The 15,621-nt window shown below is 40.0% G+C and overlaps 1 protein-coding gene across 1 annotated transcript in view; it reads right to left on the bottom strand.

Moving 5' to 3' along the window:
* The window catches only part of KCND2 (potassium voltage-gated channel subfamily D member 2), a 302,858-nt gene extending 288,706 nt beyond the window's left edge, over positions 1-14,152 (bottom strand). The window contains exon 1 of the mRNA XM_018553076.1: positions 13,015-14,152. Coding sequence (XP_018408578.1) covers positions 13,015-14,129 — 1,115 coding nt within the window. The 5' untranslated portion in view covers positions 14,130-14,152. The remainder of the gene's footprint in view (positions 1-13,014) is intronic.
* Between the last annotated feature and the right edge of the window lie 1,469 nt (positions 14,153-15,621).

The following is a 15,621-nucleotide window of genomic DNA, read 5'->3' as shown; positions in this document are numbered from 1 at the left end:
GCTGTGTGGTGAGTTATTTTGAGGGGACAGCAAATGTACACTGATATACAAGCTGTACACTCACTACTTTACATTGTAGCAAAGTGTCATTTCTTCTGTGTCGTCACATGAAATGATATAATAAAATATTTACAAAAATGTGAGGGGTGTACTCACTTCTGTGAGATACTGCATATAAATATGGCTTTGTTGTCCCCCATTCAGTCCTATGTTTTGCTTATTAGCACTGATTACTATTTAGTATAGGTTTCTATGGTATAGTCTAGGGCAGTAGTGTCAAAATCAATTCATGTGGTAGCCACTGGACAAATTTGGAGGCCGCTTGCCAAATTTAATAAAATGCCATACTTCAAAATAAAATTGAACTATATACAGTACCCATGGTAATGTCCGCGTGCGTTTATAATGTCAGCATATGTGTTTGTGATGCTTTGTGTGTACTGTCAAGATTTCTGTGAGTTATGTTAGTATGTGTGTTAATGTTTCTGTGTGTGTGTCATATCAGTATGTATTCATGTGTATACGTGTGCAGTGTCAGTATATGTGTTTTTTTCCTACAGTTTGTATTTTAATCATAGAGGACCAACGGATTCACACATTCATTTACACACAGAAATACACACACATACAAATACACACACATGCAGAAATAAGCACACATACCGTAACGGGAAATGCACACCCATACAAATATGCACACTTGCAGAAATGCGCACACACATCCCCCCACAACCAGAAATGCACACACTAATATACACACTAACGCCCCATTCACACCTGTAAGTGTAGGTGTGATTAGGGATTCCTGGCAGCCATCACCCATTTAAGTTAATGGTCTGCTGACAGCCGCTGCATGTAAACACTGGCACATCGCATGTAATCATACGTGATATTGTTACAAGAGGTTAGGAATCAATCAATCAATGATGCATACAGGGATAGTGATTGTTTTTTTGTGTACCTGTGAGAAAAGGTTCAGTATTTAAATGGGGGTTTTCAGGTGCTCAGTAACATAGCCAAAAATGATTACAGCAAAATCGTATAAAACAACTCTTATTCATATCATAATTGAAGACGGATTAAACACGTATCTCTTAAAAATGTTCAATATTCTAGTAAATGTTGACATTATGAACGCTTTCCTTAAGGTATATACATATGAGAATCTAAACCTCCAAATTCCACTCCAAATGATACTCCAGAAAAATAAACTAAAAAGACACACCGTCGCTGACAAGAGCAGCTATGCAGTCTGCATCTGACAGCGATGCCGACCATGAAGCTGCTCCCGCAAGTCAAGAACGTGGTCCGTGACCACGTGCCTGACTTGCCATCTGGCTGCAGCCAACATGGTACCGGTTCACGGGCCGCAAATGGCCTGCGGGACGGTACTTTGAGACCCCTGGTCTTGGGACTAGTGTGGAGGGATCCCTTATACTCTACATGCTGTATTTAAAAAAAAAAAAAATGTCTCTAATATAAGGTTTTCAATACAAAATACTTAATGTGCTGAAATATACTTGTACTATTCTTTAGATTGGCTTGAGGAAACCCCACTGTGTTAAAGTACCCAAAGAAATTGCCTTACACTGCTGCAATACATGGTTAAGGGTGTGCAATTTCCTATTTTTTTACTCACTAAATGTACACAATCCAAAGTCATAACAGCATTTATCCAGCAATGTTCATAGCAGGTACAATTTGAGAACTAGAACAAATACCTGCCTGTCTAATTACATTTATGTCTAGTATTACAAGGTATTAGTTGGTGGTATGTGTGGAAAAAACGAAAAGGAATGAAAGGGGTCAAAATATTTTAATTATAGGGACTATAAAGAGAAAACTATTTGAAAACTTGTACACATAGGCAGGGGTGAAAAAGCTGTAACTCTATACCCCGTGACATGATATGCCTGTGGGCTGACACTTCCATTCCTAGACATGGCTACTTTACAGAACATGTATTAAGACACACAGATGCTTCCCATATACAACTCAAACATGCACACCTAATGTGAGCTAAAAGCTTTCCTAAACCTGAGCCTACATAGTGTAAACACAAATATGGGCCTTCACAGGGGTATTCCTGTTTTATCTTTGTCTGCAGATTGACTCAGCTCTATTCACCACAGGTTGAATACTTTCATTAAAAGAAAACTAAAATTGTTTTAGGTTTGTTTCTATTTACATTTTGTTTATGTGTTAACCCTTTTCACTATTTGTATAAAATCTTTATTTATTTTACATATAGAAATGTAATGAACTGTGTCATAGAGCAGAAAATAAGCTGTTTTTATTTACACACTCTGTAAGCCAAATTCTGCAGGACCTTTCTGAAGAGAACAGGCAGGCAGGGGATGTTACTTCTCTGATACACAGTGCTGTGAGTACATTAAAGCTTGAGGTTTGAGCTTTGTAAACAGCAGGATTGTTCTCAACAGCAGCTAAGAATAGAAAGGCTAATAATATGTGAAAACGAGCTAGAGGTCCTCCTGTTGGCTGAGAATATAACTCTTAAAATTTTCACATATGCACATTTTCATACTTACCTGTGAAAAATATTTTTTTTATCTTTCTGTCCCAGCATAAAACAGAAAGAAAAAAATATATATACAAAAAAAACAGTTCCATGCTTTTTGTTATACAAAGATATTCACAGTGCTCTACCTCCTAAAGTGGACCTTTACCCCGTTACTAAAAATCACATCAGCATTCAGCTCTCCATGCTGACATGAAATCATCTTATATTAATTAGTTAAATAAACATATTTTCTTTCACTTACAATTACTGTTTTTCCACTTCCTGGTCCTCTCAGGCATTAGTGATGTAGTCCAAGAAATGCATCCTGGGAAGCTTACATTACAGTGTATTGCTTGGAAATCTCTTTTGTAAGCTGCATAATCGCGCAAGATCCCAGGGAAAGGCATTTTTTTCCCTTGAGATGATGGTGTTGATTGGCCTAGTCACATGTGCCAGAGTTCCAGGAAGTAAAGGGAGATATATTAATCTGCCCTTAGTTCATTTCAGGCTGCATTTCTGTGGTCAGGCGAGATGATCGGTTAGTGTGTAATTGTGTCAATGTGAACTTTGACTACCACATACAAACAAAAGGTCTGCTTGTAACAAACATTTTTGAACACTGAATTCTAGGCACATTTTAAATACATACATACAATCTATACAAATTAATTAATATTTATAATACTATATTTCTTATTATTATATTTTTATTTATAAAAGGATTCTTGTACAGATTTAGGCAAATGGCCTTGGGCACTGAGTAATATGGATGAAAATGTAGAAATTGCATTCTAACATCATATAATGCAAATGCACATCCTTTACCATTCAACTCTTGGCTGATAAAATGAGGTTATGGGAGACAATATGGAAGATGTCTATAAAAGTAAACCTGGCACAAGATGTGGCCTCAAAATCTCTTGAATATAGCAACATTTTAACTATAAATTAATTAAACAATGCACTTTTTTAATTAAATTTAATAACTGTCATGCAAATGTTTTCAACTTTATGTAATGATTTATTTTATGTTTAACCAGCCAAAATACATTAATGTGTAATTAACTAGATACATTTCAGATAGTAGCAAACATTTTTGTACACAAACACCATTCTAATAGAAACAAAGATTTCTATTATCTTGGTTTTGGTATCGATCATCTTCTTCTTTCCTGTAGTTTTCAGGAGTCCCTCCAGTGCTGGTGCCGGACTTTGATCCATCGCTGACTCGTCTCTCTTCCTGGCACTTCCTGTCCCCCGGAGTCTGTGCGGGTGCACGCTGCCTCAGTTGACTTACCTTGTGTCTCTCCTCGTCTCCTGGCCGAAGATCTGTACGGCACATGCGCCCACCCCACGATCCCTTGTGGCCGCCCGAGATTTTTCAGATGTTTGGTCAGGAGCACGTGGTTGGAGACACAGGTAAGTGGTAACTTTTTTTATGTTTTTGCATAAAGTAGCAGTAGATATATGCAAAAACCCCTAAGGGTTTAAATATCCTTTAATTTTAGTCTGGCTGGACCAATTTTGGGATCTTGACCACCTGGAAAATTCTGGTATTGGATCATTAAATGACTGGGCTGAGGCTTAGGGGTTAAGTTACTAAAGGCAAATAGACTGTTAACCTTGCAAGGGAAGGTATATATATTATGTACATAATGAGGCTGGTCCAGAGGTTACATGAAAATATATATTTTATGATATATATAAATACCTAAATCTATCTTGATATCACCTTCCCTAATCCTCTGTATAGTAGCATTCTGTGAAAGGGAGGCCTATTCCAGCAAAAAACAGTGCTTTCACTCCACAGTGTGAACATAGTTCCAGGAAGGGACACCAAATAAATTATCACATCATAAGAAGGCCAGGTCATGGTGACTTATTTTCAACTCTTGTTGCTGCAAATAAAGAATTTTACAACAAATAATGGTCATTATATCCCAGTAAATTAAGCCTATCGCTAGTTGTACATAATTAAATAAAATATTTGTGATGAGCTGTTCTCACAGCAGAATCCACAAAATGCCTTTTAGAAACAACCTTGAAAAAACTGAAATATTTTGTAAAAACAACCTGTTTTATTAACTGTTTAGATGGATACAGAAGTTGGCTGCTTTGTCGTGTTACCGGTAACTATGCTTAATTTTGAATTTTTTTTACAAAAGTCCATCAATTTCATTACTGGCTTCCATGGAGTTACTTTAGTTATTTCCATGAAACACAAGCTTCATACCTCTAAACTATACTGATACACAATTCAAAAGACAGGGCATAGTGTTATCAATTTCTATTAATGCATTTGTCAACAGGGGTGCAACATATCACAATCACATTCACCAAGAGAGATCCTGATTTTTCCCACCTTAAAATATCTATTTCATCAAGGTCAGCTCCAAATCTATGAATCACTTTATAGTCTGTTGCTGCAATACACATACTGCAATGCTGCATTGAGTTTTGAATGAAACCCAATGTATGTTCAATGCGCATACATTGCAGTACACCACAACACAGAGGAGAGGAGCACACTACCATGCATTGTTGTGTGCTGCATTGGGAAAAATAGGCAGGAATGATTGTCGGTTCTTTGTGGTGCGTTGGCAGCCTATTCAAATGAATAGGTGGAAAAGGGCTAAGCCTATTGTTAGATTTTCATTGATGTATGTGAACGCTGAAAGCCATTGACTAAAATGGAATGAGTCGCACAAAATAATTGTAACATACATACTTATTATACATACATAATTAATCAAGCATCTACAATTATTTTGAGGTCACAAAGTTGATAAATCATTTGGTTATAAATGAAAAATAAATATATTTTTGATTCCCTCTATACTGGTGAGTTTGTATGGTTAGCTAAACACTGTTTTTTGTATCTTTCATAGGACTATGTATGTTAATAATTATACAAAACTGTTACAAAACTATCCTAACGTGTTTCTAGGGAATAGTTTCCTAGAATTGATTCCACATTGAGAGAACAGCATCCCAAACATCAGAAGCAGTTGCATACTATGATCGAAACTTTATCAGCGGGAAGTCACAACCACAGAACAGCAATTCCTAAAGGCGCCATAATGTAAATATAGCAATGTTCTTTATTTGATGTGAGCGGTATTTCATCCAGAAACTTTTTTCAGGTTTTCTTATTTCCTGAATACCCTGAAATTAAAGGAAAACTATAAGGTGAGTGATTTCCACGAATCCTCATAGATGGAGCCGACCTGTGACAAAGAAGCTGTCACAGGTCGGCTCTATTGATCGGGAGGTGAGCGAACACATACCGCCGATCTGCTCACTTCCACAATTATGTCCCTGGAGAGAGGGGTGACTACTAGTCACCGTTTCCTGAAGGGATTCCCCCTTCCCCTCTCCGATCCTCCAGCGCTGAGTGGAGGAACGAACGGGGGAGGGGGCGGGCACAGCTGGCTCTGCCTCTAGATAGGCATTGCCAGCTGTCACTCACGCAGCTGTTGGAACCAGACAGTATTGTCGGGATCTGTCTCAGCTGTGGCGCCCTAAGTATATTACAGGCTTTCCCGCGATATACTGAGCATTGGGTCACGGGAGGAGGTTAGTATGTGTCCTCCCGTGTCCCTAAAGATAAGTATGGGGAAAAACACTTACCCCATAGTTCACTTTTAAAATACACCAATTATCATACCACAACTTCGCAAACTGCATCAATTGTATTTTCTGAACTAAAGTTATATGTGTATGTGTATTGCTTCACATGTAACTAAACATTGTTTTTGAGATTGCCCTTAAAAAATAAACAGGGAAGTTTGCCCTTAGATCCTATAACTTTGCGCCCAGCCCTTTATACAGTCACAAGCACTATTCCAGTTGTAATCACTAGACTAAAGATAAATGATATTATGTGCCGCACTAAATAATAACAATACAGTCCTTATATGATTATCTAACAAACTTTTGTGCCAGTGCCACACAACAGAAACATTTTTTTCCCCAAATAGTGAAAAAACTAGTGAAACAAACACCCAAATAGTCAATCAATTGCCCAGTAGTGCAAAAGAAATGTGTTTGCCCTGAGTACAGATCTGGAAAAAAAAATTAGGAAAAAAGTTAGGAACTTATGCATCAAACAGAGCTGTTCTAACGTCCTTTAAATGCAGATTAAAGCAGAACTCCGGGAGAATCCAATCAAATCCTAACTCTTGTAGTGGAGCTACCCCCGCACTGCAAAGGTTAAGTGCTTGTGTTGTTTGCAAAGGTTAAGTGCTCGTTTTTGATGGAATGTCCCTCTGTGGCCTTTACGTCCAATACACTGTATTAGACATGATGACTTACAGGACCTTAGACCGCTGGAGTGGAGGGGGAGCGAGGCTGAAGGGACCGGTCTAAAAGCAAGCCAGGATAATGGTTTGGGTGAGTATAGCTTTGTAATTTCAGCTCCCTAGACAAAATGAGCACGTATCTCTTGCAGTGCGGGGGAAGCCTCACTGCAAGGGTTAAGATTCAATTTGCTCGGAGTTCTGCTTTAAGTTCTTTCTGGCTCCTACTACAAAAAATATTAGATTCGGTCAGCACCCAAACATAACCATAAAATACATACAGTTCTACATATAAAGAACTGTGCTATAAATGTATAAATGTGTAGATATATCAATATAAGTAAATCTCACATATAGAACACAAAATTGTGCAATCATATACCCAGCCAAAATACAAGTGGGTGAATATTCCACCTGGTGTTATCGGGAACTTGTGCTATTAGACCTGTATGAGGGTCAACATATAAGGTGAACAGCTCTCTGTGAGGGGTGAACACGACGGTGATATACTTGAGGTCGAGGAGAAGGAGCGTCACATGTTGTTGGGACTTTTCCTTCTTAGTACATAACATGAACTGTTAACACATTAGCAAAAATTAATACAACACAGAGCACAGGCTCCAAAAGAAATACCATTTAGTCAAGAAATGATGTAGTAAAAATAACCAATCTACCCACAAAAGTATGATTTACAGCACTTGAAACAGACTGGACATCTGCTGATGCCACCAGAATAATTCCTAAGGCAGACTCACTCCCGGGCAAACATGCAGCAGCGTCCAATCAGTCCTGTCACAGAGTCGTCCGCTGCGTGCTAGGGCTGACGCGTTTCTGGGACACGCCCCCTTCCACGGAGGGTGGCACTCTGTTTTTGCATATATGACGGAAATCCCCGATCCTGGTGAGGAGCAGCCTCTAAGAGTGGAATAACCTGTCAAAGCTAAAAGCTCCATTAGCACCGAGATCAAGAATTATTTATGTTAGGATTATATGATTGCACGATTTTGGCACTCATTTTATGTGATATTTACCCATTTGTATTGAGTGGTTGGGTATTTATACTTGCAAAATTTGGTGTTCTATATGTGAGATTTATTTAAATTGATATGTTTATACATTTATGTGAGCGTGGCACATATTTCAGTGGGTGTTTGGAAAGTGTCATCAAAGGTCTTGCACATTCCTTTTACGGCCATATGTCGCTTGCCTTTATTTAGATTCCCAAGGGGTCCGTATGTTATTGTTTCCAAAAGGATTTGTTTTCGGCTAGGATCCGCGGTATTTGGTGAGGATGTGTCTCTTAGGGTTTTGCTCCAGGCATTGTGTGTGTAACGTCTACGCGTTTCGCCCCTCTCCGGGGCTTCGTCAGGACGTTTGACGCTTGCCTTTAGTCCCTCTGCAGCGAAGTGTACATATTATAAAGCCCTTTTCTAATTCATATGCAAATATGAACCCCACTTCATCATAGTGTGCTTGTATAGGCCCACTCTACATCTTAGTTACCACTAGCCCATACCTGTAGCTCTGTATCACCTATATTCTTGTGGAATCAACCTTGGTTTAAAGAGCATTTTATTAAACTGCTTAGAAAGTTATCTTTAAAGCCATGCTAGACACAGGTTGCAACTTTAACAACAAATCTGTCTCAACCTTTGTTGCTTGAGGGCCCATTCACACCACATTCAGATCATCTCCAGACCAGACCAGATTGTTTCCGGACCCAAAATGCATCCTAATGTATCCCTATGCTATTTCTGGACTCTGTTCACACCAGTGCTGTCCGTTCTAGACCAGACCAGAAAAATATTGCATGTCTCATTTTGTCTGGTCTGGAATGCACTGGAACTGCGGGCAGGTTCACACCATTTTCCAAGCTAGATCTGGACCAGATCTGGTCCGAAAAAACGTGTGAACCTGCCCTTAATGCAGACTGCTAAACCTAAACAAAACAACCATTACTTCACTTTGCTATTTTTACATTATAGAATATATGTATAGAATATATAGAAGTTGTTACTGCACATATAACAAATAGCATATGTACATAGAAGTAGACAAGTACCACTAGTTTTAGTGGTAACACCTCTAGAACACTCACATGGTCAAACAAATTACTTTTGCCAATATACATAAGCAGAATCAAGTTCCCATGTTACAATGCTAGGGCCTGGTGAAAGGTTCCTCATGCATCGTGTACTGCTCTGTGCGATGCACTATGGGGTTAATGATAGAAGAAAACTACAGATCTCTGGGGGCCCAACAGTGGGACAGAAACTAAGTCCCTGCACCATATGGTGCAATTTTTTATGTGCGAATATCGTTTGTGGAATATGTTGGTTTTGGGCACCAAGAAACCAGAACCTGCCAGTTCTTCGCATTAGGAATTTCAGCACAAAAACCAAGTGTAGAAGAAAGTGTCCCTATAAACCCAAATCCAAACTATAGACTACCCCTAACCTGAACCCTAAAACTTTAAGTGCAACTAGGGAGAATAGAACACCTGTCAAGTTTGTATTCCTCTCTGTGCCCTAGTTGAGGAGATTCACCCTCTCTGTCCCAGTGACCGCTATCACTGACAACCAGTGCTGTTCCTCACTTTGGAAGGATTTCCTTTCATTTCTTGTTGTGGCTATGGGACAAGAAGTGATGGGAAATCTACCCGATGAAACACAATGAAAAAAAAACAAACATTTTGGCTGTAGTTCTTCTTTACTCTGTCACTTAAATCAATCTTTAATCTACATCTTAATACTTGACATGACCCTTACACTTAACCTTTAACCTCATTCTACCCTAATTCGTATCCCTAAAAATGAACCTTTACTATTATCTGAAACATTTCACCCAACATATAACTAACTCTCACCTTGACCCTAACCTAAACCCAATCTTAAATATAACCAGTTCAAATTCAATACAGAGGGCCTGTGTTGACATGCTTTGGTCTTTTTATTGATGGCATCAGCTTGACATGAGAGATCCTGCTGAGATCATTCAGAATTCATTACATGACCTCCTGACCTGACCTGAATTTGGCTTGCTTAGACTTGTATGGAAATCAAAAACCCATCAGTGTGAACAAAATCCTGTGGATACAGGCCCTTACCATGTAGCAGACCAACCAGCAAAAAAAATAACCCCACACACACAAACACACAAAGTAGTGCAGACATCTCTACACTAAAACTGTCCTATTTGTGTGTGGTGGTCATGTGACATTAGACTTATTTCTTTAAGCCGAATATACAGTTGAACATGCATATGATAATACTAAAACTCAGAAACGGACATATATCATTTAAACTGAAGTCAAGGAATAACAAAAAAAATAAATTTCCGAGGATAAAAACAAGGAAAAATATGTCAACTTCAAAGTAAAATTGCCTGTTAGGATTAAATTATGAAAAAGAACATATTTAAGTGGAAAAATATGTTTAATTATGCACTAGCAAGAAATATCCATGTAGCAATACCTTTTACAGCAAGTAAAGCTGATTTTGAGGTTGTTCATAACTTATACTACTGATTTTTGCATCAATTGTTTACACAGCCAGTAAAAAAACCTAAATTTTCATGTGTGAATATCCATACATGTATATCTCTCGGCCTGGTGTACCTAAAAGCCACATTTCACCAGCAGTCAGCCAAAACACATTGTGCAATTGTGGCTTAATACTGAATGCTTGAAGCTGCATTATCATTTATTCTGACAGATAAGACCTATCACAATTTCTCTGTTGTAGATCTAGAGCTGGTCATAGACATCAAGCATACAACAAAAAACAAACCATTGTTATTTCATCAAGATTTGGGGAACATTAGTTGATTGTCCAAAAAAGTATTTCCAAATGGTCTATAACCTGTCAGTCTCTGTCAGTCTCTGAAGCTATCCATAGATATCTTATAAGTTATGTCCAAAATTCTAAGCTATGTGACCCATGATAAGCCATTTAAATGGACTCTGTGGCCAACAGTTTTTTTTTTTTTTTGTGTATACTGGATTCACTTCCAACTAAAGCACTGACTGCATACTCTTCCCACGTGTTCCTTTCTACAATCCTAAACCTAAACCATACTAAGGGGAGAAATGGATTCTACTTAAACTAATGCTGGAAAATATCAACATTCAACGTTTTTTCAATGGTCATCTCTATCATATTCAAATAGATTTAGACATTGTGAAGCATGCATATATGTACTGTTTAATGGAATGTCTCAATTCCATCAAAAAAGAGTAAGCCTCACCACTTTCCAGGCAAGGCCTAGCCAAACTGATACCACCATCCAAAAGCACTACAGGTTAGACACCCTGAAAGCATTACATGGGCTGCCAAATATTGTGTTTGACTTTTCTGGGGTCAAAAGGATGGTGACTTCCATCTGCCCATCCATTTCTGGATGGACGAGACACTGCATCACATACAGTATTATGGTAAAAGGAAAGGTTTCTGGTATTTTTCTGCAGGCAATACATATACTTTGCAATTTATTCAACTAAGCTATGCAGTAAAGTACTTTTTTTAGTTTGTGTACAACTAACACTATAATCATTCAGTAAACCGTTGCAAAAAAGTTGCAGTGCAATGTGAAACAGCCCATAGCAGCGTGATTTCAGTTTACTGAGGAAAGATAATGATAAATTCTAATTGATTGCTAAGGTTTACCACACTTTGTAATTTGGCTGAGTTTATTCAAGCATATTTACAAAAGCCTAATAGCTTTTTACTTTCCTGCCATCACACTTCAACCAATAAAACAGGGGTGGTCCATTGCTAGGTGCCACTATAATCCTGGGATGCCATTTATCTAGAACAGGCTTTGATTATCAGCTGCACAAACAAAGCTTAAGCTGTAATCATTTAGTGTCTATAACTTTGGCCAAACAGCATCTATGTTAGATATGACCACTGCAATTCTGACATGCATGTTTGATGAATATTAGGTTTGCAGTCAATAAGGTTACATGAGTGGTAAAAGTGCCCTAAAGTTGGCAAAAAAATAATTATGAAGAGTGTCCATTTCTACTCACTTACTCTTTTATTTAAGTAAAAGGAAATGTCTCAAGTAGTCTGTATTGGCCATGGTAACTGGATTATCCCTCTCCTTCTCCCAGTGCACCTTGGGAGACTGAAAGGAGGAAGCTTACTGCTTCTTGTGGACCAAACAGGTTGTCTGAGTTAATTCTTTCCTCGCTTTCATAAGCAAGGTTCATTGACATCCATCAGGTGTTTTTCCCCCACATAACTAATTCATATTAACTGTCTGAGACTGAATGGGCTCTTGGATTCCTTCTGTCTCTAGACTAAATGATCACTTTGAGAGCTCTGTAATGACTGTCCAGTACAGCATCAATCCCAGTGAACACATTTCCAAAACAAAATGAACATTGACTTTACGTGTGAATACTCTCCGGAAGGAAAGCTGCTGTAAAAAAGCCATTTAGGACTTCAGCTTTAAACAGCACATACTGCATCAAAGAACATTCACTTTCACATAACCAAATCTATGTATTATAGAGACGTTTGTACTTTTTCCATACACTGAATGAATTTTATACATCAAACATTATCGAGCTGTTTGTATGGTAATATGAGCGTAACATTGGTTACTCTTTACAAACATGAGTAATAAGAAGGAAGAATAAATCAAGGGCTGACCTGTATTCACTGTTACAGCATACAGCATACAAAATCCATAAAGCTATAGAACACCACTTCCTAATAATAGTACAGATAACCAATACACTGTCTGCAAGGCTTATGTCATTTATTGTGCATGTTCCATGTCTATGGTTACTAGACAGAATAAGACTCAAGATAACAATAAAAATAAGTGATTTACAGATATTGTTGCATTTGCTGCTTAATAAAAGAACACACATTATTGGGCTCATGCTATTAAATAGTGCAAAGAGCTAAGTGTATTACCCATAGCAACCAATAGAGATCCATCTTGCTCATCTCAAACTCCAGTAATCTGATTTCTGATTGGATGCTATGGCTTAGCGCCATATTTGCCCCTAGAATTTTGCTTTTGCATTATTGAATAAGGCCGAAGAAATACAATACTTCAAGCAAAGCACATTTTGCAAGAAGCAATAGTATCCTATTTTTGAAAAGCCACATATAATAAGCCACAAAGACATGATTTAGAAGACAAAATACCTAAGAGTATCCACACCTCTTAAAGACTTACCCCAATGTTGTCATGGTGACGATAGTGTACCAGAAGGCAGCGGGTATACTAGTGAATTTGCTGTTCATAGAACCCTTTTCAGCATAGAACATTACTGTGGCAAAGATGATGATAGCCATAGTGAGGGAGAATAGCAGAAAGCCCAGCTCTGAAGCACAGCTCTTAAGGGTATAGCCCAAGATCCGTAGACCCTGTGAGTGGCGGGAAAATTTAAAGATCCGAAACACACGGAACACTCTTAGCGTAACAAACGCACCACTTACGTCCTCGTTGTTTGTCATCACAAGGGCTATGTAGTATGGCATGATTGCTACTACATCAATAATACTCATCACACTTCGTACGAACCGGTAGCGACTGGGGGCAGCCGCCAAGCGTAACAGGTATTCCACGGTAAATATCATGACGCAAGCTGTATCCAGACAGAAGAAGGCCATAACATAACGTTCACCACACGGCAACTCGCGCATGGAGCCTGGCATTATACCACATGGAACCGTCTCCAATACATTGGCAAAGACAGAGACAGCAATGAAGAAACCAGTCACATAGTAAAACACCAAGGCCATTGTACTTGTATGTGGATTTTCAAAAGCGCGCCACATCTGCTGGCGAATTGACATGGCGGGCAGTGGTCCTTCTGATGCGTTCTCCGTATCAGCATCATCCAGTAGTCTTTCTGCATTCTCCCTTCGGCGGTCTTTGTACTCCTCATAACAACAGTCACCAATAATTTCTGGGATAATGCCAAAGAAAGCCAGCTCTTCATCATACGCCGCGATGCACTCATTGCGCGGGTAGTGAAGGCGACCTGTGCGGTAAAAGTTGAGAATGTTGCGGAAAATGTCCGGGTCTCTATCGAAGAAATATTCTCCAGTGTCCTGGTTAAAGAAAAAATCTCGTTCCGTGCTGCCAAGCAGCGTATCCGGGTAACGCTCCAGGGTGTTACGCCACGTCTGAAAGCGGGAACCGCTTACGTTTAGCACAATCAAGGTGTCCTGAGACCTCTTTCTCTCACCTCTGGGCGCAGGGGGCATCGGTGCCGACGCCACTGGCATCCAGCCAATAGCAGCAGCCCGTGCAAAAGGCAGCCATGCTGCTACCCCTGCAGCCATATTTGCTCTTGTCCCTTGCAGTCCTTTATCTGGGATTAAAAATTCTCTTGAAGTTTATTGCTAAGCTTAGCAAATGAAAAGTTTTTGTTTGGAAAGAGATCTTCCAGATGGTCAAAGATGTGCCTCCAGGTTCCAATTCCCCATCAGTAGCCACATGTATCCAACAGTAGCATGGCCAGTGTTCATCACAGGCATGTATAATGAAGCATAGCATGTGTTGCCTGTTCAGCTGCACCTCTTTCAGCTCCCGTATATCAGCAGCAGTGAAAGATCTGCTCTGTCTGCTTGCAGTTTGCCGTCACCTATCTGTTGTCTCTTAAGTCTGACAGTGGCAAGCACTTGACACATGCCTATGCCTTCTCCTTTAGAATAGGAGATCCATCTGTGTCTCTTCCATTCAATACAATCCCAGGATCGCTGAGTTCCCCGGAACAGTCCTGGCTGCCATCCCTTGCCTGTAGTGATCCCTGACACACGCTAGCATGGCTTAACCAGTTGCACAAAGACTTGGCAGCAAAACCTGTACCAATGCATTCAAAGCGGGTCTTCACGTACCTCTGTGTGAATGGAGGACGGGGCCACTCGCATCAAGCCTTGACAGATCATTGTGAGCACACACACACACACACACGCACACAGCAAGTCAAGTGCAATTCAAGTGCAATTCACAAGCAATCTCCGCGGAGCAGGACAGAGCCACAGCAACAAGTATAAAGAATCCACAGCGAGAGCATCAAGTTAACACAGCAGCAGCATCATCATCAGCAGCATCAGCATCAGCGGCTCTATCCAGGATAAGCGGGACCCCTCAATGTAGCTTTCTATCACAGGTGAAGTGATACCCAGTGGCACAGGTCCCTTGCTGCCTGGAGGAGAAGGACAGGAGCCAGCACAGTTTAGAGGGGATCCTTACTGGCACTGTCTTTGAATCCATGTCACTAGCAGAGAGTGTGGGAGCCGCCGTAGCCCCGCCCCCTCCCCTGTGCCCGACAGTCTACTTGTCACAGGATGCCTGTGCATTGCACAGCACACTTTACCTCCACATTACAACCATTTATTCTGGCTCCTGGGCGTGGATCCTGCGGATCTTATTAATGGAGTCACCATAGTAACCGATTATTATCTATATGAGCCCATCTCTGATGTCCTGCTACTTAGAACTAAAGTCCATTCTCGCTGTGGTCACACGGTTTACTTCTGTGCATGGGGAGACGAGGGTGATGGATGCTTAGATTTTCGGGAGGCAGCAAACTATGTGACTCCCGCAAAGAATGAGCCATCCGAGACTACAGGGGCTGCAATGATCTTGGTAGAGATTGCAGAGCACCATACAAGCAGAGCGGCTCAGTCTCCTGTCTTCCCAGCCTATAGAGCACCGACAATGACTGCTTGATGGAAAGCGGAGCTGTGTTCTGCTTGTGCGGCCACTAGATGGCGCTACAAGGTAAATGACAGTTCCCGTCCAGCGAGCTGCGAGCGCCCCGCTCACCAT

This window comes from Nanorana parkeri, unplaced genomic scaffold (assembly GCF_000935625.1).
Source record: "Nanorana parkeri isolate BGI_ZX_2015 unplaced genomic scaffold, ASM93562v1 scaffold108, whole genome shotgun sequence".
Classification (NCBI taxonomy): Eukaryota; Metazoa; Chordata; class Amphibia; order Anura; family Dicroglossidae; genus Nanorana; species Nanorana parkeri.
Note: the sequence above shows the minus strand (reverse complement) of the source record. Positions and strands in the feature narration are given on the sequence as shown.